We start from the raw sequence: 25703 nt of genomic DNA, 5'->3' as shown, positions 1-25703 counted from the left end.
CGCCTATTTCTTGTTAGAGCCCAGACTGCCCTTCTGTTGCTTCTTTGCCATTCCACATTACCCTTAATTACCTCACCCTCACTCTTTTTTGTTTTGCTGAGAATACTGACTCAATCTAAAAAGAATATCCACATTTCCACGTCTACATCTACCTACTACCTACATCCATGCCCATAAACCCTGCCTCTCCTTCCAGTCCTTCAGAGGCACTCTCTGTGGCTCCCAGTGACAATCAATCCCTCCATCTGTGCACAGGATCTTCTCTCCATCCTTCTTAAAGACACTGCTCCAGCAATTCTCCTCTCTCTTCTGCATTGTAACATTTTACCTATTTACCAGATTAGATCATTTCCATCAGCACAAAACATACTGTACTTCTCCCTTCTTAAGAAGAGATAAAACAAAACCCTCTCTTGACTCCATCCTCCCTTTATCTACTGTTCTTCTGTATAGCAAAATTATTCAGTAAAATTGTCTATAACTACAGATATATATTCTTCTTTTCCCACTCGGTCCTGAACCCACTGCAAACAGAATTTCTCCCCCTTATCAAAGTCACCCATCACCTTCTTGTTGCTGCATCTAATGGTCAACTGAGTCTTCATCTACTTGATGAAGTGGTTACTCCAGTAGCCCCTGTCATGGTACAGTCACTCTGTGTTGAATCGACCTTTCCTTGGCTTCCAGGACACACATCTTCTGACTTCTTGTTCCCTTGCTTGCTACTCTTTGCTTACCTCCTCCGCCTCTAAATCATGCAGTGTTGCAGAGCTTAGTCCTCAAGATGTCTTCTCTTCTACACCTACTCATTCTCTTTGTGATTCTGTCCAGGATTGTGGCTTAAAATGCCACTGATAGGCTGACAAGTTCCAAATTTATATACCTCCAGCCCATTCCTCTCCCCTGAACACCATTTTCTATATATAGCTGGTCTTTCCCCTGTCCCAAACCTGCTCCTTCAGTACTTCATCACAGGGAAATGGCAGCTCTACCCTTCCAGTTACTCTGGTCAAAACCAGTGAGGCCACCCTTGACCTGACTCACATCTTACACTAGACCAATCAACAAAAACCTACCTTCATATATTACCTAATTTTGACCTCCTATCACTTCCACTGCCACCATTACAAAGACCTGGACTAAATGAGGTTGTAACTTATAAAGTTCCTAACGGAGTGCCTGGCACAAGAAGCACTTGACTAATAACAATGCCCATTCTCCACCAATGTTTCACATCAGGCTACAGTCAGAATCACTTAGAAACTGCAGTTCTCAAAGATTCCTGGGGGACCACAGGCCCCTGAGGGGCCAATACTATTTTCATATTAATATTATGATGTTACCTGCCCTTTCTAGTCCTTTTCTCTCCTGTGTGTACAGTGAACGAGTTTTCCAGAGGCTACGTGGCAGGTTAACAATGCCATCACTTGGATCGTTAATGGAATGTGTGCTTGTATAGTCTTGTTTTATCTAGAATTTTCTAAAGTAACAACAGCTTTAGAGTACAAATATGTTTTTCAGAGATTAATTCAGTTTGATCTCCATTCTGTGCTCTTACCACCTATTATCATTTACACCTTCTATAAATTCCTGTAACCTGAATATTGCCCTACATATCATTAATTACGAATGCTGAAGCTTTGCTTATGCCTCCACAAAAACACAAGGAGTACATTTTGTGGTCTTGTTTTACAATGTGCTTTTCAAATTTTCATATTTTTCTAAATTTTTAAACTGTCTCTAAAACTGTTACTTTAACATTTCATGACTTCAACAGTATTTTATTCTCCGATAAAAGAAAACGTATAACTTTGTTATATTTAAGGATGGATCATTTCTTTTTTTTTTTTTTAAGATTTTATTTATTTATTTGACAGAGAGAGATCACAAGTAGGCAGGCAGAGAGAGAGGAGGAAGCAGGTTCCCCGCAGAGCAGAGAGCCTGATGCGGGGCTCGATCCCAGGACCCCGAGATCATTTCTTTAAAAAAAGAACGATCAGAAGATTTGATTTCTCAACCCACAGTTGCACCATCCATGTCTAAAGATGCTGAAAATGATGAAACTGACCACATCAGTGAGCTGTCGGGAGTCATGAAAGGGAGGAGTCTACTCCAAGGAAACTGGGTAAAACTGTAAATAAGAAACAAAAATATGATGGCAGCCACCTTACCCTTAGCTTTATGGATGTTAATAATTTACCTTATTATGTCTTATGCAATGAGGTATTTGCTCGAACTCACAACCCTGAGATCAAGAGTCCCATGATCTACTTACTGAGTGAGCCACACAGGTGCCCCAACAAGGTTTTTCTTTCTTGGGCTTCTTTTTTTTTTTTTTTAATTTCCTTAAGTAATCTCTACACCCAACATGGGGCTTGAATTCAAGACCCTGAGATCAAGAGTCATGTGCTCTACTGACTGAGCCAGCCAGATGCCCCTCCAGTAAGAATCTTCTAATATTATTATTGAAGTATCATTCTGAGACTAATCATTCACAGTTTAAAAAAAAAATTGAATATTTTATACAGCATGATCAAGTGGGATTTATTCCAGAGATGTGAAGATAGTTCAACATTCACATATCAAGGCAATATACTACACATTAACAAAATAAAAAATAAGAATGATATAATCATCTCAATAGATATAGAAAAAGGAACTTAACAAAATTAAACATCAATTCATAATAGAAACTCTCAACAGAGTGGGTAAAAAGAGAATGTACCTCAACATAATAAAGGCCATATATGACAAGCCCACAGTTAACATCATACTCAAAGGTGAAAAACTGAAAGCTATTCCTCCAAAATTAGGAACAGAACAAAGATGTCCACTCTTGCCACTTTTATTCAACACAGTACTGGAAGTCCTAGCCAAAGCACCGAGGCAAGAAAAAGAAATAAAAGGCATCCAAGTTGGAAAGGAAAAAGTAAAACTTGCACTATTTGCAGATAACATGGTCTTATACATAATAAAACCTTAAAGATTCCACCAAAGTTAGAATTAATAAAGTTGAAGTTGCAGAATACAAACCCCATATACAAAAGTATCACTTGCATTTCTATACTCCAACAACGAAGTATCAGAAAAAGAAATTAAGAAAAAAATTCCATGTCCAATTGCATCAAAAAGAATAAAATACCTAGGAATAAATTTAACCAAGGAGGTGAAAGATATGTACACTGAAAATTGTAAGACATGCATGAAAGAAACTGAAGACACAAATAAATGGATAGTTATTCCATGCTCATGCTCCATACTACACAAAGCAATGTATGAATGCAATGTAATCCCTTCCAATATTCCAAAGGACATTTTTCGCAAAAATAAAACAACACTCCTAAAATCTGCATGAACCATAAAAGGCCCTGAATAGCCAGAGCAATCTTAGGAAGAATAAATCATGCTTCCAATCCCAAACTGTATTACCAAGCTACAGTAATCGAAACAGAATGGCACTGGCATCAAAACAGATACATAGATCAATAGGAGAGAACAGAGGGTTCAGAAATGAACCCATGCATTTATGGTCAGTTAATTTATGACAAAGGAGTCAAAAATCTGTTAACAGGGAAAGGATGGTCTCTTCAATAAAATGGTGCTGGAAAGGGGCACCTGGGTGGCTCAGTGGGTTAAAGCCTCTGCCTTCAGCTCAGGTCAGGATCCCACCGTCCTGGGATCCAACCCTGTGTCAGGCTTCCTGCTCAGTGGGGAACCTGCTTCTCCCTCTCCTACTGCCCCTGCATCTCCTGCTTATACGGTCTCTCTCTTTCAAATAAATAAAAAATCTTAAAAAAAAAAAAAAAATTGGCAGAAGAACCAAAGAAACATTTTTTTAAAGATGGCATACAAATGACCAACAGGTACATGCAAAGATTCTCAACATCATTAATTGTCAGAGAAATGCAAATCAAAACCACAATGAGATATCACCTCACAACTGTCAGATGGCTATCATTAAAATGACAAGAGATCAGAAGTGTTGGATGTGTAAAAAAATGGAACATTTGTACACTGCTGCTGAGAATGTAAACTGGTTCAGACACTACGGAAAACAATACGGAGGGTTTCTCAAAAAATTAAAAATAGGACTATCATATGATCTAGCAATCCTACTTCTAGGTATATATCCCAAGGAAACAAAATCACTATGTCAAAGAGGTATCTGCATGCCCATGTTCACTGCAGCATTATTTACAACAGCCAACATGTGGGAACAACCTAAGTGTCCATCAGACGGATGAATGGATAAAGAAAATGTGACATACACACAGAGGAATATTATTTAGCCAAAGAAAAGGGAAACTGCCCTTGTGACAACATGGATGGACCCTGAAGTCACTGTACTTTGTTAAATAAGTCAAAAACAAATACTATATGATCTCGCTTACATGTAGAACCTAAAAAAACCAGGCTGGCAGAAACAGAGAACAGATAGGTGGGGCTGGCAGAGGTGGGTGTGGGAGGGTGAACTAAGTCAAAAGCTACAAACTTTCAATTACAAGATAAATAAGTTCTGGGGACATAAAATACAGCATGGTGACTATAGTTGACAATACTCTATTGAATAGTTATTTGAAAGTCGCTAAGAAAATAAATCTTCAAAGTCCTCAACACCATGGGAAAAAAAAAAAAGATTTGTAACTATGTCACAAAGGGGAAACCAGACAGACCTCGCCATAACCAACCAACCAAGTTTAACATCAATAGTAATAAGATACACTGACATGATGTACCTTTTGCTATGATGCACTGACGCATCACTTCTATGACACTATTGCCAAAAATGCATGACCTCAATCTAATCATGAGAAACCATGAGACCCAAATTAAGGAACATTCTACTAAATAATTCACTACACATTCTGTGTGAGATTCGATTTTCTTCGGATACTTTAAAACAACATATCAAAAGACACAGAATCTGTACTAAATAAATAGCACATAAGAACCCAGTTATCAATTACCTACGGATATTTGGAGATTTGTAAATTTAGGAGATTTGTAAATCTAGGAGATTTGTAAAAAGTGTAAAATACCACCACTCTTTTCACTAAATCTCATACTTGCTTCTTATTAATGAGCAGTGGGGGAAGAGGGTAGTAAATGGTTAAGATGGTTGGGGGTCATATTTTTTAAAAAATGTGTACTTCATGAGACCAGAGAAAGGTAAAACAATATTATCGTGGTTGCCAATATTACCTTCTTACGTGATTTAACAATGTCATTTACAACAACAGGAACATTTAAGTAAATGCTTTCACCCACTCAATGGGCACATAGCCATTAAAATGTTTATGCTGAGTTCAGATTAGGAAAAAAAAGTTTATGTGAAAAACAAGTTTATAAAATTGTATTTAAATCACTCACAATGTTGTAAAAACTAAAAACCATAATGAACAAATAATTTCCTCCATATGTTTGGGAAGAAACGATTCGGAGAAATTTATCCTCCCAACAACTGAACCTGCTGTGCATGAAGCACCATGCAGGCACCAGGAAAGGTGAACTAAAGTAAGCAGGGGAGACACATTAGAACTCTGGTAACTTACAATCCAGTAGGCCCAAAAGAGGGGATGTTTTCTAAATTCACTACAGTGAGCATGAAAGAGCTTTACAATGGAAGGAAGACTAATAAAACTGCCTTTAAAATAAGTCTCTGGCATTCAAACTCTGCCCAAAATATCCATGTTTCTGATAAATTCGGCTTTCTTCCCACGAAACACATGTGCCGGCTCTGGGATGCGTGATCAGCTGCAGCCAACAGTGACAGTAAGCAAAAGATGCTGCTAAAGTCAGTATAGATTATCCTTCTAAAATTGTAACATTCCACCTGCTTTGTTTTGTTCTGTTTTCAATGCTGGTGTTGGGAATCAACTTTAGAAATGTATTTTTTATTCAAATTTCTTCCTTTCCACTTATTTAACTCCTTCTTGTGGATCTGTCAGGGGGAAAAAAAATTGTGTTCTTTTCTACACAATTTTTTTTCTACAAAAAATTGTGTTCTTTTCCTGGGTAAGCACTATTTTACCAGAAACAGCACAGGAGACAGATGTGAACACCTTTTTGGTTTCAGTACCCTTATATCACTGAAATGGCTGGATAGATTTTGTTTAAAGTTACTTCGAGGTTTACAAATTTCAGGATTCTATAACCTCAGGTCTTACCTCCCTCCATAAAGCCCTTTCAAAGTACACTCACACTGCCCCATTTACTGCATTTAAATCCTTTTTAAAGTTTATTCCATTAAATTCTTTCTTTCTCACTTCTTATGTTTTTAGATCCTATACCACACTCAAATCTTTATGCAGTTGTGGTAGGCCATTATGATTAGGATCTGATGTGATTTTTTAAAAAAAGATTTTATTTATTTATTTATTTGACAGAGAGAGAACTCGGAAGCAGGAACACAAGCATGGGGAGTGGGAGAGGGAGAAGCAGACTTCCTGCCTAGCAGGGAGCTGGATCCCGGGCTCAATCCCACTAAGGCAGACACCTAGTGACTGAGCCACCCAGGCACCCCTGATTTTTTTTAAGGTCTGTATAATTTCTACTAAGGTAGTGGCAGCAAACTTCTACTCACCCTATCAATACCCAGATTTTTTTTTTTTTAAGATTTTATTTATTTATTTTGTCAGAGAGAGAGAGAGAATGAGCACAGGAAGACAGAGTGGCAGGCAGAGGTAGAGGGAGAAGCAGGCTCCCTGCCGAGCAAGGAGCCCGATGTGGGACTCAATCCCAAGACGCTGGGATCATGACCTGACCCGAAGGCAGCCACTTAACCAACTGAGCCACCCAGGTGTCCCTCAATACCCAGATTTACTCCTTCCCGCTATTTCCAACTTCCCGATTCAGCATTAGTCACTCCGTTCCCCAAGCATTCTGGACGGGGTTCTGTACAACACTTCTCTCACTGCATTGCAATTATTGGTTGACCACTGGGATTTCTTCAGTGGTTCCTGTTTTAGCAACACTGGCTAACAATTCTTGGGTACTCAATAGGTGCCTGGGGAGAACTTTATCTTCCCTCATTCAAGTTTCATAGAATTGCACAAATAAGGTGCCATTTCCTCCCACTTTACAGATGAAAAAAGCTGACTCTCGGTCAATTTCCTACTCTTCTAACCTTATATAATGCTCCTGAATCAGTCCCCAAACTTGAAACATTTCTGGTTTCCTTTCCTCTCTCCAGCTCCTACATGCAAAGGAACAGGGAAATATAGAAAATGCACACACTATGGGCGCCTGGGTGGCTCAGTGGATTAAGCCGCTGCCTTCGGCTCAGGTCATGGTCTCGGGGTCCTGGGATCGAGCCCCGCATCGGGCTCTCTGCTCTGCGGGGAGCCTGCTTCCTGCTCTCTCTCTGTCAAATAAATAAATAAAATCTTTAAAAAAAAAAAAAAAGAAAGAAAATGCACACACTATAAATTCTACCCTCTCCTGTAGATGAAGTTTAAGTTTCCAGAGTTCTAAAACAGTCTCTCCTGGGGCACCTGGGTGGCTTAGTCATTAAACGTCTGCCTTCAGCTTAGGTCATGTTCCTAGGGCCCTGGGATCAAACCCCACTCCCCGCAGAGCAGGGAGCCTGCTTATCCCTCTCCAACTCCCCCTACTTGAGTTCCCTTGCTTGCTGACTCTCTCTGACAAATAAATAAGTAAAATTTCAAAAAAAAAAAAAAAAAAAAAAGGAAAGGAAAAGAAAATGGGGGGGGGGGAGCACCAAAGAGCTGGCTCAGTCCATGGAGCATGCAACCCTTGATCTCAGGGTCATGAGTTCAAGCCCCACGCTGGGGGCAGAGATTATTTAAAAATTTTTTAAAAACACATTTTTTATCTGGTCCTTGACATCCACGCGGTTTAAAATATTTAAAAATTCACACATTCTCAAATATTCTTTAGGACAATACTAAAAAGAGAAACCACAAGCGTCGAGGGTAGAGAGGGAAGACGATGCTTACCAGCATGTCATAAAAATACCAGCGTTCAGGCCAGTGTTAGTTACACTTGCTCTAATTTGACTGGATTATTCTCTGGCCTTTAGATCAATTTTACAAACTCTAGCAAGAAGAAACTTTCACCATAAAAAAAGGAAAAATTTTAAAGCCTCCATCAGGAATAAAATGAAAAAGCTCTCCCAGGGAAAAAAACAGAGGTGCCTGTGTGGCTCAGTCAGTTAAGCATCTACCTTCAGCTCAGGTCATGATCTCAGGGTCCTGGGATCGAACCCCAGCTTAGGGAGCCTGCTTCTCCCTCTTTCTCTGCCCCTCCCCCCCCACCCATGCTCATGCTCTCTCTCTCTCTCTCTTGCTGGCTCTCTATCTCAAATAAATAAATCTTTAATTAAAAAAGAAAAAAATTAATAAAAACTTGGACTCGGAACATATACATTTCTTCTGGTATACTGCATTAGTGAGGATGTTACCTTAACAACTACCCAGGGGTGCATCAGACAGGATTCTTGGGTTGAAAGAAACGGGAACCAAGTCTGGCCATGTGTAGCCAAAGGGAATGTACTGAAATAAACAGCAAAGGCTCAGAATACTAGAGTGGCAGGGACTAAAATGCCAGGCTTGGAAGATGGGCCCACACTATGGCACACCAGGGCTGGCAGCAAAAGCCTGGATCTAAAGCATAAACATCTGGTAGCACAGAGCCACTGGCCTTCCCCTGTTCCCCACCTTGCCCAGCCAGCCTCCTCAGGACAGGAAGCACTGAGCCACTGACTATGGAGCCGGAGTCCTATAGCCACACCGACACACCAGAGAAGGGAGTTGGCACACTGGCCCATTCAGTTCTTGGGATGGCAGAGTGGGCCCATACTCCTCTCCAAAGGATGATTTCTCCAAAAAAGAAAAGAATGCTCTGAGGAAAGAGGAGCTGACCAGAGACCCTAGAAATAATATGCACTTAGCCCTCTTTTCAAAGACAGGCACCCACTTGCAAAGTCACTCACAGGATGACTTTACATTCTATTCTCTGATTTTCTGCCAGAAAAATCAATCGTTTAGTACATTCTACATCCCTGCACCAAGGCCCACAAACTCTTCTCCAAAGGCTGTAATGGGTATGCTACTGCCTCGACTGCCCTTGGCCTCTCTGCCCAGTCTGACCACAACAGACCCTCCCCCAAGTCCCTTGATCAAGTCCTCTGCCAAGTCCTTCCCAGACACACACCTTATTAAACCAAAGAAATCATCTCCCCCACTGCACTGTATTTCTAGTTTAAAAACTTAAGTTTTATTATAAAATCAAGCTACGGGGATTATTTTAAAATTCAAGGTGTTAAAATAAATGAGTTTTCTTTTATGCTTTAAAGTATTTTCTTAGGCATGCCATAAAGTACAAATTTTTAAATATACAAAGTATTAATATGAAATTTTAAAAAATTCCATTTTGAAGGATTTTCCTGGTTCCAGGGTCAGCTCCAAGGTTCCAAACTGGTAGGATTCTCTGTTGAGCTTCTTATTTTCAAGTCCTTGGGGATGAGAAATGTCTTTATTCCTCTCCCAGACACTGGCTGGATTGGACCCTCTTAATTTCTCTTTCTCCAAGTACAGATTTGGGACAGAGAAGGGGGAGGCAGGCTGAGGACAAGGGCTTTCTTTATCCAGAGAAAGGCTTCTCTTTCTCTTTTCTCTGTCAGGCTTGGACATTTGCCTAAATGATGGTAGGTGCTCCATAAATGACGATCTGAGGAAAGGAGAAGGAAAGATGGTGGACCGCTTAACAGCACCATGCTCTTACGAACAGGGCCCACCATCACCAAGTACTCTACCCTGTCTGGTACCTCTCCTAACATTAAAACGGTCATAAAAGATGCAACCAGAGATCCACCGAAGTACTCTGTTTTAAGACCTTCTACTTCAAATACCACATTGTATGGCAAATGCTGGTTTCCCATCTGTCTCCACTGCCAGACTAAGCAACGAGAAAGCAGGGGCTGTGTCCGCCTCGTCTACTGGAATGCAGCACAGCACCCACTGCTCAAGAAGCACAAACTGATTTAACTAACAAATGCAAACTGGGGCTCCCAAATTCCCATAACCTTCTTCCCATCACAGCTCACTACAAGCCCTGTTGCAATGAAGTCAGAAATTGCCTTTTTCTTAGCTTTATATTTACAAAGCTGACACCAAATGTTAAATTGTGCCAGGCACTGGACTCAGCATTCTATACATTAAGTGATATCACTTAGTCTTCCAGCAATACAATGAAATACAGGGGCATAATACTTACTTGTATTATTGTTACAAGTAAGAAAATGAGGGGAAGAGATATAATTTGCTCAGGATCACCAGACTAGTGAGTGTAAGAGCTGGGCTCCACCCCAGCTGTGCCTGACTCCAGGACCTAAGCTCTTAAACACTACAGACATCGAAACTCAAAACACCATTCTAACGGGCCTGGGCTGGGGGCACAAGTGTGAGAAATCAGTCAGAATCTTCTGACACTGACTTATCATGTCCCCAAAGGGAAGAGGGAGGAATATTTTCATCTCCACAAAGAAATGCACTCTCCCTATTTTTCTTGAAATGTACAAGGGTACAAGAAATACTTGACCTTTCTCTTCACTCTACTTCAAAAGGCAGTAACATCTCAGCCACCAGAATAAATGTTAGCTGTCACTGGGCCTTGATATCAAGGGGACCCCAGGGAGTGGTAAGGACTGTGGCCCACTGAAGAGAGGTGGGCAGTCCAAAGAGTGGCCACTACTCAGCTGTGGCCACAGTCATAATATAAGAAAACTGGCCCCGATCTTCTGATTTTTCAAAAGAAACCTAGAGACCAGCTTCCTTATTTAAAATTTTCAAATTAAAATGTTGGCAACTTATTTTTAAAAACTGTTTAATCCTCCTGCATTCCAAACACAGCCATGAGCCATCAGCATGTGGTCCTCACACTTCAGGGCAAACAGGCTTCCAAAGGCCTCTGGCATTCTGTAAGGTCACCTACCTGGCCCAATGCCCTCCACCTGGAATCTTCTCCGTCAGCTACCCAAATCTAACCAAGACATCTAGATGTGGCCCTACACACTTCATAAAACTGTCCCTGACACTCCAGCTCATCTTCACAGACTCTTCCAAATTCCCAGAAACACTCCTCTCCATCATTTCTTTAATTAGCTTATATTTTACATTCTACACGCATCCTGCCAACAGCTCACAGCTCCTCAGGAGCTCACATTCTGTTCTACACATCTTAACCTCCTCAGTTTGGAGTGTTCTTTATAAATACGACAACTACTTTTGTAATTTAAAAAAAAAAAATCCTTTTTGAAAAAAAAAATTAACTCATGGTCTGGCTGGATGACCCCAAGCTATGTCCTCTCAAAACAGCTGTTGAATCTTTGAAAATACCATAGGAATATAATTATTACACACAAAAACTTTCTGGATTGCTTTTCTGATTCATTTTACCAATAAAATCTAAAAGTTTCATCTTTTTATTATTAAAGCCAGTCTACCCAAACTGCAAAAACAATCGGTGCGGCAGTGAGAGGTATAAAAGCCCCAAGTCAGGGCTTAGCACAGCTACTAGTAAGCGATGACTGAACAGAGGTCTAACAACCAAGTTATTTCTGCAAGGAGGAAGAAAATGAAACATTAAATGATTAAAGTTCCAGTTACTCAAAATATATTAATTCAAGCTACTCACACACACGAGGTGTTCTATAAAAGTACCTATCTTCTCTTAAAGAAGTTTTCTAGGATTTTTTTTTAAAGACTTTATTTATTTATTTGACAAAGAGATCACAAGTAGGCTGAGAGACAGGCAGAGAGAGTGGGAAGCAGGCTCCCTGCTGAGCAGAGAACCCAATGCTATGAGGGGCTGGATCCCAGGACCCTGAGATCATGACCTGAGCCAAAGGCAGAGGCTTAACCCACTGAGACACCCAGGCGCCCAGTTTTCTAGGATTTCTGAATATTCAAAGGAAAAAAAAAAAAATCACTATCCTTCCTCCATTTTTTTTTTTTTTTTTTTGTAATCTCTATGCCCCGGCACCCAATGTGGGGCTCAAACTCACAACCCCGAGATCAAGAATAGATGCTCTACTGACTCAGCCAGCCAGGCGCCCCTCCAGACAGTTCTTTACAAGGACTTTACTGTTCTATGAACAAAGAGATCAACTAAGTGTATACAAGGAAAGTCTATTTAAGGGATCATTTCTTTTTCATGTTAATAATAGTCTTGTCTTCTCTATAAATTTGTTTCTACTTGTTTTAGATTTAAGTTAATGTTTTGTAATAATTTTCTTACATGGAGTAGAAATTCACTCTCTATCTCCTTTTGGAAATGCCACAAAATACACAGATGTAAAATCACGTTTTATGATAATCAAGTTATTAAGCCCTTTCAAAATAGTTGCTGAATCTTTGAAAATACCATAGGAATATAATCTCAAAAAAGTTAAGAACACTACATCAAAATCTAATGATGTTGGCTAACTGAACATAATAAAACATAAAACAATAAATAAGTAAAACATAATAAAAAATGAAAATTAAAAACTAAAAAAAACTCAAATACTTATTAAAAGAATCATGATGTTGGGGGGGGGAAGAGTTAAAAAAGTGTCCTAAACTGAGAATTTTTTAAAGTATATTTGAACAAAGCACACAAAAGGCATGATCTTACCTGCCTGGGATACATAACCAGATTTGCACACAGTCCACTTCTCATTAACTGTGCCAAGAAAGCAGTAGCAGCACACACGGTATGAACAATAAAATGTCAAAATCAGAAAAAAGAAACCCACTCATGTTTGCTTTGCAAATACTTTTGGTGCTTGCATTTGAATATGGCTGTATCATGCTAGTAATTCTTTTCTATTTCAGAAATAAGGAGGCTGCACTGTGATGATCTTCTTCAGTCAAGTTTCCCATTCCCAGCTCTGCGTTGGCAGTTTGGGGGACTGGTGCGAGGAGATAGAAAAGAAGGTTAAGGCACAGTTTGTGAGAAGGAAAAATCCCTGTTTTCTTCCTTCTTGAAAGGGGAAAACCCAGTTCTTCTCTGCTCTGTTTCTTTCCTGAGTCACCTTCACTAGTCACAAAGCATACTTCACTTCTGATACTTCTGGTCACAAAATGTGTGGAGTTCCCCTATAACAAGCAGGTCTCTGCAACACCAGCTGGATGTCCTACAATTAACTTGATTCAGGCACTGTGTCTGGGTGGCATCTCTCTACGCAGAGATAGCATCAGATCCTGCAGGTTAAGAGCTCAGTCCCACAAGTCTGCCAAAACTCGCCCCCATTATCACCAATGCTTCCGACCAACTGGCTACAGATGAGAGGTCCCAACAGCCCCCTCCATGGGTTCAATCAATTTGCCAGAGTGGCTCACAGAACTTAGAGAAACACTTCCTATGTTTACCAGTTTCTTAAAGAACGTGGTAAAGGATACAGATGAATAGCCAGATGAAGAGATACACAGGGCAAGGGGCTTCTGGCCCCCACGGAGGTGGGATGTGGATGTGATTCACGCCCTCCTAGTGTGAATATGTTCACCAACCTGAAAATTCTTCTGTACTACTGGGAATTTTAGGGAGGCTTCATCACCCACACGTGATGGATCATTAACTCCATTCTCAACACTTCTCCCTTTTCAAGGCAATGGGGGCAGGGCTGAAAATTCCAAGCTTCTTATCATGGCTTGCTCCATCTTTTTAATGACTGGCCTTCATCCAGGAGCCTTCCAGGACCCCACCCAGAGTTGCCTCATTAGAACAAAAGACACTCCTATCACCCAGAAAATTACAAGGGTTTTAGGAGCTGGTTCAGGAATAGAGGACAAAGACCAATATTAGAATAAGAGATGTTCTTATCACTCAGGACATCACAAGAGTACTGGGAACTCTGTGCCAGGAACCAGGGGACAAAGACCAATACATGTCTTCTATTATCTCCCAGTCCCTCAGGAAGAACTGAAAAGCCACAATTTCACTCAGAACTCTACCCACTCCCCATTCCACCGCTGGGGACAAAAGCATATGGCTAAAGCAAACAGCTTCCTATCAGTACTAGGAAGGTTCTGCAGTTTAAAAGGTCAACTCTGAGTAGTCTAAACAATGAGAGTTTAGAAATCAGCAAGCCCAGGCTGACCCAGACAACTGCTAAGCTGCCTTTCAGGGGCTTGAAGGCCAGTTAGACAAGCAGTTTCCATATCACAGCACTTTCCTGATACACACAGCCCACTGCCAACACTAATTCCATACACGCACGCACTCATGCCCACACACACACACACACACCCCTCCGCTCCCAGCATTTCCCCCATTCTAAAAGGATCCCTGGCACTTAAGGTAACCAACTGCCAATAAAACTAGTAAGTGCTGAAAAACCACAGGCACTCAAGTGGCCTGGGTTCAAATATATTTCTAGGAAAAACTAGCAAACCTTTATTTTATTAAACAAAAATACCCCCCAATCTTTTATTTGCAATGCACCTCTGTATTATCTTTTATAAGCTAACTATCTGACTCTTTGTACCTTTTGAATTTTGTACTGTGTGCATGTATTACCTATTCAAAGTAGGCTTTCTGACTAAATTACCCTAAGAAAGTGTAAAGAAACTTAAAGGTCTTTGCTTTGGGTCCTTTCAGACTCATTTCTTAAAAAGATTACAAAACAGAACTTTCATCTCCACTTGGACATTTCTTAAATCCAACTTTTTCTAATCAGCTGTCACCATCACGTCTACTCCTCACATAGTGGTTTCATGGGATATTACTGGTTTGTTTTCTGGGTTGCTATAAGTGATGGAGGTAGGACAAAGTAAAAGAGAACCAGGAAAACTGGGAAAGTAACAAAGCCCCACAGGAAATGGTGGCCTCCCACCTCTCCAACATCTCCCACCACTCTCCTCCACTTGGCCTGAATCAGCCACTCTGGCCAGCTTCCTGCTTTTCCCCTTGCCAAATTCATTCCCACTCAGGGCCTCCATACTACATGCTCTTTCCTCTGACTCACTGTTCAGAGACTACCTGATCCCAATTTGCCAACACCCCTACCACCACTTAGTTCCATCACACATCCATTTCCTGCCCAGCACCACCACTGCCCAAAATCATCAACTTCACTAATATTTTTGCTCATTTACTGTCTCTCTGCATCTGTTACCAGAAGTTTCACAGAAGCGAGAGCTTCCATTCTGCTTTGTTCACCACTGCATTCCAAGAACAGTGCCTGGCCTACAAGCAGGTTCCCATAAAAGTTTGTACAATGAATATGTAAATGAATAAATGACTTTAAGAATGAACATTTTGATCTGAGCTCAGGTCATGATCTCAGGATCGGTAGTCTGATCACACTGATCCACACTGAGTGTGGAGCCTGCCTGGGATTCTCTCTCCCACTGCCCCTCCCTCTGCTTGTGCTTGCAAGCACATGCCCTCGCTCTCTCTCAAAATACAAAAAAATCTTAAAATTAAAAAACAAAAAAAAAGAACCTTTTCCCTACTGAAAGGCTTAGTAAGTTAGGCAGTGAGGGTTTCAAGAAGGCTGGGAAAAAGACTGAACATTCTTAAGGAACCTTCATGTCACTTTAGGGCAGAAATTCTTAAACTGGATTCAAGGAAATCTTCCTGGGTATCGAAAGGATGTTACTCAGCAAGCTGACTTTGGGTGCATATGTTTAATTTTAAAGTTTGGGGACTTTATTTCTAAATTCAATTCCTTATTCTTCTTTTATCCAGATACTATCTTCTTTTCCTAGTACAGTGCCTTTATCTGTTTCATACATTAACCACTATAAATCAAATGCTTCAAGACTCAACGCTCACAAATTTTACATCATGTCTCTTTCACTCTGACCTAGATAAAGAACAAAATGATGATGACAGAAAATGTTATGACCATCCCTATCAACCTTCATTTGCAAAGCGATTACTACTAACTAAACTTTGTTTTTGGTTTTTTTTTTTAAAGATTTCATTTATAATTTATTTGACAGACAGAGATCACAAGTAGGCAGAGATGCAGGCAGAGAGAGAGGAAGGGAAGCAGGCTCCCTGCTGAGTAGAGAGCCCGATGCGGGGCTCGATGCGGGGCTCGATCCCAGAAACCTGGGATCATGACCTGAACGGAAAGGCAGAGGCTCTAACCCACTGGGCCACCCAGGCGCCCCAACGACTAACTAAACTTTGGAATTCAGATTTGATATCCACTTTTGGCTATGAACCACTATCAACAAGTCATTAAAAACCAGTACCTGCTACTTGATTGTAGTTTGCTGATATGTTTATTTACTTACTAATAAAAGGTTGCAGGCTATCAGCAAAATGAAAATCCTTTTTCCTCAGGCACTCCATCACTAGAGTTGAGGATCAGTACATTATATCAACAACCCAAAACAAATCTTGCAAGATGGCACAGACTTAAAAGTTAACACGTGAAAGAAATGCTAAGTGCCCTATCATGGAAAGATCAATTGAAATTCAGAAAAAATTAACAACTCATTACTCATACAATGCCATGGGCTGCTATTTAACATTATCAGATACCCTGTTACTAAGACATTGGAAAGAAGAGCTAGAAGACTTCCCTGACACATTTTTATCAACCCCTTATTGGTAGACACTAGCATTCAGTGTATTTTGGGTATTTTTCAATTCCTCTACTAGACTGTAAGCTTCTTAAAAGCAAGGACAATGTGTGCATTCATTCATTCACACAGTCAACTAATCGTATTGAGCATATACTATGTTCTAAGCACCAAGGATACAGGAGTACATAAAACGGACAAAAATCTCGAGCCTCATAAACTAGCTGCATTCTACTGAGAGGAAACAGAAGCAAACAAATGAGTATATAACATGTCTTGGTGGTCATGTGCTGCCCAGAAAGCCCAGGAGACACACTGACAACGGACTGGTGCTACTTTCTATAGCATTAAAGACCCATCTGATGAGGTGAAAACTAAGCCTTCAAAGACCTAAAGTAAGGGAGCAAGGCATGCAGATAATATGAGGGAGAAAGAGCACAGAGGCCAGGGAGGCTGCAAGAAAGGGATGAGTAAGAGGAAGAGTGGTAAGAGATGAGGTCAGAGCCACAGCAGGGGACCCAAACACCCAGAGCCTCAGAGGTCATGATTAAGATGTTGGATTCACTGAGACAGAATACCACTGGAGCAGAGAGGTGACATGATCTGACATCTGTGTTGGAAGAATCACCCCAGCAGCTGTGGCAGACAAGACTAGAGGAGCGAGAGCAGAACCAGTTAGACCAGTCAGGAAGATTCAGCAGCAGTCCAGGCAACAGGCAACAATGGGTTAGGCTAGAAGAACACAGTAGAGGTTGACGGGAGAAGGTTAGGTAGGATCTGCTGTCAGATTAGATGTGGGTATGAGAAAGAGAGAAGTCAAGAATGGCTCCAAGGTTTCTAACCTGAGCAACTGATAACATGGAGATTTCCTTTACTGAAAGAGGCACAACTGTAGAAGCAGGTTTCTGCTGCTGTTTGGTTTTTGGTGGATGGAATCAAGAATTCAGTTTGGGGGGCACCTGGGTGGCTCAGTGGGTTAAGTCGCTGCCTTCGGCTCAGGTCATGATCTCGGGATCCTGGGATCGAGTCCCGCATCGGGCTCTCTGCTTAGCAGGGAGCCTGCTTCCCTCTCTCTCTCTCTGCCTGCCTCTCTACTTGTGATCTCTCTCTGCCAAATAAATAAATAAAATCTTTAAAAAAAAAAAAAAAAGAATTCAGTTTGGGTATTTTAAATCTGAGATCCAAATGGAAACACAGAGTAGATTGCAGGATATTCAAGTCTTGATTTCAGGAGAAAAATTAGGGCTAAAAATAGACAGTCGAAAGTAATCAGTATAAATATGGTATTTGTTTTTTAAGATTTTTAAGTATTTATTTAATTGAGAAAGAGTGAGGGAGAGAGAGAGTACACGAGCAGGAGCAGAGGGAGAGGGAGAAGCAGACTCCCCACTGAGAGGGAGCCCCCATGCTGGGCTCCATCCCAAGGTCCTGGGATCATGATTTGGGCCAAAGGCAGACGCTCAATCAACTAAGCCACCCAGGAGCCCCTAAATATGGTATTTAAAGGTGGGACCAGAGAAGGTCACCTACCCTATGGTGTGTGTTGGGGTGAGGGAGTAGTTCAAATCAAAGATTGTGTCCTTGTACATTGCAATGAAAGTTTCAGGAAAATGAGGAGGAATACAATACTAAGAAGGAATAACCAGAAAGAAAGAAAGAACTAAAAAGATGTCCTAGAGGCAAGGTAAAGAAAGGAATGAAAGGAATGATGAGGTAACAAGGACTCAGGACTTGCCACTGGATTTGTTAACTTGTTATCCTCAAGACTGCCTCCAGCAGAATCATAGAAGAGTGCCTGACGGGAAAGAATTCAAGAGAAACTAGAAGAGGGAAAGTGGACACAACGAGTACAGAAAAATGTTTCTGTGAAAGGGAAGAGAGAAATGGGATAGTAGCTGGAGAGAACATGGGGCAAGGGAGCATTTCTTTCTTTCTTTCTCTTAAAAATTTATTTACTTATTTGACAGAGATCACAAGTAGGCAGAGAGGCAGAGCCTGATGGAAGGCTTGATCCCAGGACCCCAGGATCATGACCAGAGCCAAAGGCAGAGGCTTTAACCCATTGAGCCACCTAGGCACCCCGGGAGCATTTCTTTTAAAATGGGAAATACTTAAGTCTGTTTGCCTTGGGAATGATAAAGTAGAGAAGGAAAGGCAATGAAGCAGGAAAAACAAGACACCCACAGGAAGTGAGGCTGTGGGGAGGTTGGAGGGGCTGGACAGAGATACACAACAGGTAGACAGCTTGACTTTATGAGGGACCACAGATTTATTTACCTGTGTATTCCCAGGATCTTATACAGAGACTAGTCCATAATAGGGCTCTCAAAAAATGAATAAACTAATGTATTCTTGAACAAGGGCTCTTCATTTTTGTACTAAGCAATGAAGAAAAACAGAGATTGCTTCACACAAAGTAGATATGCAACACCATCATTTACTGAGAAATGAAAATCACTCAAGAGCAAAAAAGGTTAGGGTAAAGAATGGAAAAGAAGAATGGAGACTGCAGTATGATTTCAGACCAGAATTCACATCTCAGGACAAAGTCAGAAAAGGAGGTAATGGGAGAAATGTCTAACTGACTAACCAGCATTATTAGGTAGGCACAAGGGAAAGCATACATCCCCAGAAGCCTCCGGGAAAGACCGAGAGAAATGAGCATCAGAAACGTCCAATCAGATGTCTGGATCACCATGACCTTAGAGCATTATAATACTGGACAGTGACCAAGATATGTTACCAAAAAACTCCCCAACCAGCCTGGGATCTATTGGAAGCTCTTCGTCATGGTTATCGCCTCTGGGATTGCCACCTGCGCTTTTACTCCCCTCTCTAGAGCCCAGGGGATGGTGTGGTCTGTAATGACGTCCTTCCACCTGCTCCACAGGGACATTTTTACTGACAAACACTCAGGCCACCAGAGCCTCTGCCCACTGAGGATCTTCCATGTCAATCATCTCCCCACCCAGCCTTGTGAGCTCAAGGAGCTGAGAAAACGAGAAGCAGCAGCCCCTTGACAAGAGATGGAAAAGTTCAACAAGCCAACCTAAGACCCTTAAGGACAGTTGTGTCCTTTCTTTTTAAAAGCAGTTTTAATACACAGGGAAATCTGAGATGATCCTATCAGTACTCCATTTCTACCTTGAATAAAAACAGACCTTTTAGGCGCAGCTTTAACTTTCCTAAGCACTAAGCACTGTGAAATCACTTAGTATACAGCCGGTGTCACTGGCCTTTCTAAAGAGTATTTCACACTGCTAGACGTTTCAGCCATCTAAAATGCCTGCCACACTCCCCCACACCATTCTGGGAGGCTCTAAGAGTACAAGCAAGTCCGCGGCTCTAGTATACTTCACTTCCTGTCATCACAGAGGCTCCAAAAAAGAGGGAAGAGGGAAAATCTCAAATGGAAGTGCTTTCAGGGAGCCAAAGTTGAGTAATACGACAAAGATGAGTGTCATACTACCCAATCCAGAACAGTAAAATCTTACTCAAGAAGCCAGTTTCAGGGGCGCCTGGGTGGCCCAGTGGGTTAAAGCCTCTGCCTTCGGCTCAGGTCATGATCCCAGGGTCCTGGGATTGAGCCCCGCATCAGGCTCTCTGCTCCGTGGGGAGCCTGCTTCCTCCTCTCTCTCTCTGCCTAGTTGTGATTTCTCTGTCAAATAAATATTAAAAAAAAAAAAAGAAGAAGAAGCAGCAGCCAGTTTCAGCCTTCTACCCTGTTTACGATAAAATGTTAACTGGAAGACACGGCAGATTAAAAATATAAGTATATATTTATTTGCTAATCCTTATTTGTTGGTCCAGGACCTTGTCTTGAGTATAGGTCTATTGGTGAACGGCGAGTTGTCTTTCATATACCACACCCATCATGCATGACATATGTTTTCCAGTTCAGGGTTTTTTTTTTGTTTTTTTTTTTAAGATTTATTCATTTGGGACGCCTGGGCGGCTCAGTGGGTTAAGCCTCTGCCTTCAGCTCAGGTCACAATCCTAGGGTCCTGGGATTGAGCCCCACATGGGGCTCTGCTCAGCAGGGGCCCTGCTTCCCCCTCCCCCTCTGCCTCCTTGTGATCTCTCTCTCTTTCTCTATCAAATACACAAATAAAATCTTTTTTAAAAAGATTTATTCATTTATTTTAGAGAGACAAAGCACATTCGTGCACATGGGCAAGCAGGGGGAGGTGCACAGAGAGAGGGACGGAGAGAGACTCTCTAGCAGTCTCCCTGCTGAATTCATGGGCTTCAATCCCACAAAGCCCGGATCATGACCTGAGCCTAAACCAAGAGTCAAAGGCTTAACCGAATGAGCCACCCAGGTGCCCCTCCAATTCAGGTTTCTATAAAGAAAAACAAACACCTGAAAACACTCAGGAAGAGATCTATGTGCAGAGTCCTTCCAGACTTTTAAGACTCCCTCTCCATCTTTTGTAGTTTATCCATACCATTGAGCAATACTTTCTTTTACTGACTTGAAATTATCGAGTCATTCCAAAGCATTTAGGATACTTCTCACAAAACCGTTCTTTTTCAACTCAAATTTCACGGGCTTATATCATATTTAATTACACTGCATAATTACAATAGCAAGTATGATGAACATAGAAACAGGAATAAAGACAACTGATTCTTTGTAAGCGTGCGATTGATCCGAAGGCCTCATGGTTAGGGGCTATATGAAACCCAGTGGCTCAAAGGGCAACAAGGCAACAAGGGCATTCAGTGTACCATGCTGGTTTAAGTGGAGGTTGGGTAAGACACTGTCTACTGTATATCAGTAGGTTCAAAGTATTGTAACAAACACCTTAGGTTTTTTTTGTTTGGTTGGTTGGTTTTTTATTTATTTATTTATTTATTTGACAGAGAGAGAGATCACAAGCAGGCAGAGAGGCAGGCAGAGAGAGAGGAGGAAGCAGGCTCCCTGTGGAGCAGAGAGCCCGATTCGGGGCTCGATCCCAGGACCCTGATATCATGACCTGAGCCAAAGGCAGCGGCTTAATCCCCTGAGCAACCCAGGTGCCCCATAAACATCTTAGTTATCATGAATGTCCCAAACTTAAAGGTTTTAATTTTATCAAAACGTCAGTAACAATTAGTAAAACTTTGAAGTGGGGGAATTTTCCTTTTGATTCTTGCTTACTAACAGGAAAAGCAGACTGAGATCTGAAGTAAAGAAAACACATTCTCTTCATGCTGTTGGGCCCGTTCTTCTGTCTCTCCCTGTAGACTCTAAGCTCCCTACATACCTGTCTCCTTTGTAACAGTATCTCAATAAACTGACTCCGTAACTTGCCAAATATGTTCATATATCCTAACCTCAGTAAGTATTTCAGTTATCACTGCTGGCATATAAATAAAATCTTCTGAGGCTGAAAAAACAGAATGTTAGGTTTAATTCCAGTCTATTATGTGCTAATATTTTCCGTCTCTTTCTCTTTACATTGTATGTAAGTTTCCTGACACTGGTAAATTCAATTTATTAACCAGGGTCCCTTTATACTTACATTACTATTGTATTCAAGCTAATAATATTCTGTAAACTATTCTATCTTGATTAAAGCCATTGGTTCCCATTAAAAAATAAAATTGGGTTGAATATCCTATTGAGTTTGAATTTCACATTCCCACAATGTGTGGCAGCTAATACTTCCAGTTTCTGGCACTTCTATTGAGAACATAAAAGTTCTCCCGGAACTAACAAATTACTTCCCTTCTAACACAATTATGTAATCTGAATTGAACGGCACCCTAGAGATTATTTTGTGGTCCAAAATCCCTCCCAATTAAGGGATCCCATCGAAAAGAACTCAACTTTTTTGGACAGGAAGGGATGTTTACCTTTAAATCCCACATTATAGAGGGCTACACCCATAGTAGGCTCTTAACACATACTTGATAATTGAACTGAACAAGTCTAAAATGGGTGCATTTCATTAATTTTCTTGTTCTTTCTGGACTTTAGCTGTAACATCCACTGAATTTGTAATTAAAAATTTGCATGAATCTTCTGCTCATTAACCAATGTTCAAAAAGAAATTCAGCAGAGGAAACTCCACAATCAGTCAAACATTCTGACATTAAGGCTGTTAATGTCAGTACATGATAAAACTAAAAGAAAATGGAAAATCAAGTCTTAGTTTGCTTACGATCTATGAAAAGTTTCCAATTTATCTGAAATACTCACATGTTCTCAATTCCTAGTATGATTTTTTTTAACAAATGAAGTCTTGCATCATTCATACAACTAAATTATACACCCTTCTACTTATAATTGGGGTGCTCACAGGCTTAACCACAGTACTGTAGTAAGACATGTTATTATGCTAATTAATTTTCCCTCCAGTTAAAACAGACTGTGATCCCATCTGATTTCCCATAATATGATATGATAATGAAGAGAACAAAGCCTCTGGAGCAGTAAACACCACCAACAATTTACTTCACTCAAGTATGTATTCCAAAACTACATAATTCACAGCATGGCCCTGCTAAGCACCCCAATACAATACATCTGGTTTTGGGGCTTTTACAATATATGACAGGACACAAAGTATATATTTCCAAATTCCCTTTCCTTCTGTTTTGCTGAAAGGAAACAGACACAGACACACAGACAGACAGACAGACAGACAGACACACACACACACAGTCCCTCAATAACACAATTACTGCTTTGCTAATTTTATTCATGCAATAATTTAAAGTCCCACTTCCTCCTAAATATCTCTGGACAGCAGCTCTTGGCAATCTATCTGCCCCTTTCATCAGAGCTTCTTTTCATAACTAACGGGTCAAGTTCCTCTCCCCCCATTTCAACATGAGGCACTGTACTTGCAGCCCTGCCACGATAGCCCACTGCTGAATGCCAGAATATAGCATATTGAATTTCACTGTCCTTCATTGTTTCCAGTTTAACTGCCATTTTACCACCATGCACAGGAGAGAAACGCTTTCCCACAGGCATCTTATGAATTTCCAAAGCAGCTATTCTTTGTGGATTTACAAAAACGTTTGCCGTCTCTGAATTCCCTTTATCACCACAGAAACGGCTTTGGGAGGCTGAGATTTTTTTTTTAAAGTACCCCATGCAAAAAGAAACTAATTCTAAGCATTTCTATTTCGCTAGCAAATTTAATCCTAAAGGCCTTACTGTAGGGCAATGTCAGGGCAAAGATCTCTAACATTGCTTTTGGCCTTCCCAACTAAAATGAAATATTTTCAGGTCATAAAGATTATCTTATCAAATGTCCTTTCTTCTCAGCTACACCAGAAGGCTACCCAGAGCACTGTAAAATAAACAATTGGCTTTGGCGTTCGTACAACGCCCTAAATCTGCCTAAACCGCCCCCTCCTTAGGCTCACAGACACATAATCCTTCGGCAACCCCCAAACCTGCCAGTGAAGTGGACTATTTCTTTGGCACAAAGGGCCGGCCTGCGCCTCGTGCACGGCGGCCTCTGCACACATGTGCGGTCTGACAAGTGCGGAGCTGCCCTTCCTGGATCCGAAGCTGGAGGCCTGGCCCGAAAGCCACACACACTTCCCCACCCACCGCCTTCTCTCGGTGGTCACTGTCCCCCCTATGACAGGCGGCCAGCTCTGAAGCTCCCCCGGTCTGACCCGTGCCGTGCGGCCACGCTCGGACCCGCTTTCCCTCCGCCCACCGTCCTTTTTCCTTCCTCCTCTTCTTTGCCTCAAGAAATTCCGTCGGAACTTCATTCTGGCCGAGACGAGCGGCCCTGCCCGATCCCGGCACACCCTCCCCCAGCGGCCGCGCCCCCCGCGCCTTGACCCGAGGCGACCGCGGACTCCGGCGACCCCCGGCCCGCACGACCGAGCCTCACCTCCTCCTCGCTCTCGCTGCGGAAACACAGGCACGCGGCCCGCTTCTTGTACCCGTCGCCGTCATAGGTGCGAGTCTGGTTCGACTTGAGCTTCATCATCCTCCGGGCCCGGGTGGGGGTGCGGTGCGGGTCGCGGGAGTGGAGGGTGGGGAGCCCGCTCCGGACGGCGGCGCGCGCGCGCGTCCCCGGCTCGGCCAAGGGAAGCAGGGAGGGAGAGCCTCTTCTCCGCTACACGGCTCGGCCGCTGGCCCGCCACGGCTGCCTCATTCCCCCCGGCCCAGGTTCCGCGCCGCCGCCGCCGTCACGGCTGCCGTCGCCGCTGCCGCCACGGCCGCCGCCCCCTCTGCCACCACCACCCCCGACGACGACCGCGCCGCCATCTTGGGCGCGCTGCGTCAGCGGCGTAAAGCCGCGCGGGCCTGCGGGACGGCCGCGCGCTCGTAGCGCAGGCCGCGTCCGGGAATCGCACCCTCCCAGTCCTCGCGGCGTAAACGAGCGTCCGGAATGAAAAGGCCGTGCGAATGGAGGCGGCGGCAACGCCAGGAGCGTAGGGGTGGGGAAGGTGGGGCGCGCGCGCGGAGGAAGTCGGAGGAGAAAGGGGTGCAGGCGCAGGGTCGCCCCGCTGGGCTGCGCTGTGACCTGAGGGGAGACTAGGCTATCCGGCCACGCGGTTTGGCGGAGGGGGGAGCAGGCGCTTGCCCAAGGTCACGCCGCGATTTTGCGGCCGAAGATGACCTAAGGTCAGGCCGCCCCTCCTTGGCCTTGCCCGTTCATCTGGGTAGGGGTGAAGAAGTGGGATGCGATTGAACGCTCTGGAGCATGCAACCTGAGATAACTAGGATTAGGCACTGCACAGAACGGGAGTGAGGGGAACGGGGGTGGGGGGGGAGGTGGGGGGGGGAGGGGCGTTGTGCACTTAGCATTGACATCCAGAAGCTCTGGAAGCCTTACTGGCTGGGGCATTGACAGATGTTTCTCCTGCAACCCTTGAGTGGTTCAAAAACAAGTGCTTCCTATTAGGGTAAACAGGAGGGCCAGAAAAGGAAGATACATAATGCAGATCAAAGGGCATCATCGTTTCTGGCAATCAACAAGGACTATATAGTGTGGATGTCAAACAGATTGTCCAGGGGAATATATATAATCAGACGCTGTGGAGCAAGGAAAAATGGAATATAACCTGTGAATGTTCTTAGCAGACCAGACCAAACACAATACCATGCCCATTCCCTGAACGTGGTGTAAGTTCTGTGTAGCATTTGCCTGTGAGCTGCTCGTTGCGCTTCTTTAATTTGCTTGTATTTAGCACAGTAAG

At 42.5% G+C, this 25703-nt stretch overlaps 1 protein-coding gene across 1 annotated transcript in view; it reads right to left on the bottom strand.

Moving 5' to 3' along the window:
• The window catches only part of NUDT3 (nudix hydrolase 3), a 121547-nt gene extending 96791 nt beyond the window's left edge, over positions 1–24756 (bottom strand). Inside the window, exon 1 of the mRNA XM_046004427.1 lies at positions 24389–24756. Within this exon, the coding sequence (XP_045860383.1) occupies positions 24389–24487 (99 nt within the window). The 5' untranslated portion in view covers positions 24488–24756. The remainder of the gene's footprint in view (positions 1–24388) is intronic.
• Positions 24757–25703: the final 947 nt, after the last annotated feature.

The sequence above is a fragment of the Meles meles genome, chromosome 5 (genome assembly GCF_922984935.1).
Source record: "Meles meles chromosome 5, mMelMel3.1 paternal haplotype, whole genome shotgun sequence".
Lineage (NCBI taxonomy): Eukaryota > Metazoa > Chordata > Mammalia > Carnivora > Mustelidae > Meles > Meles meles.
Note: the sequence above shows the minus strand (reverse complement) of the source record. Positions and strands in the feature narration are given on the sequence as shown.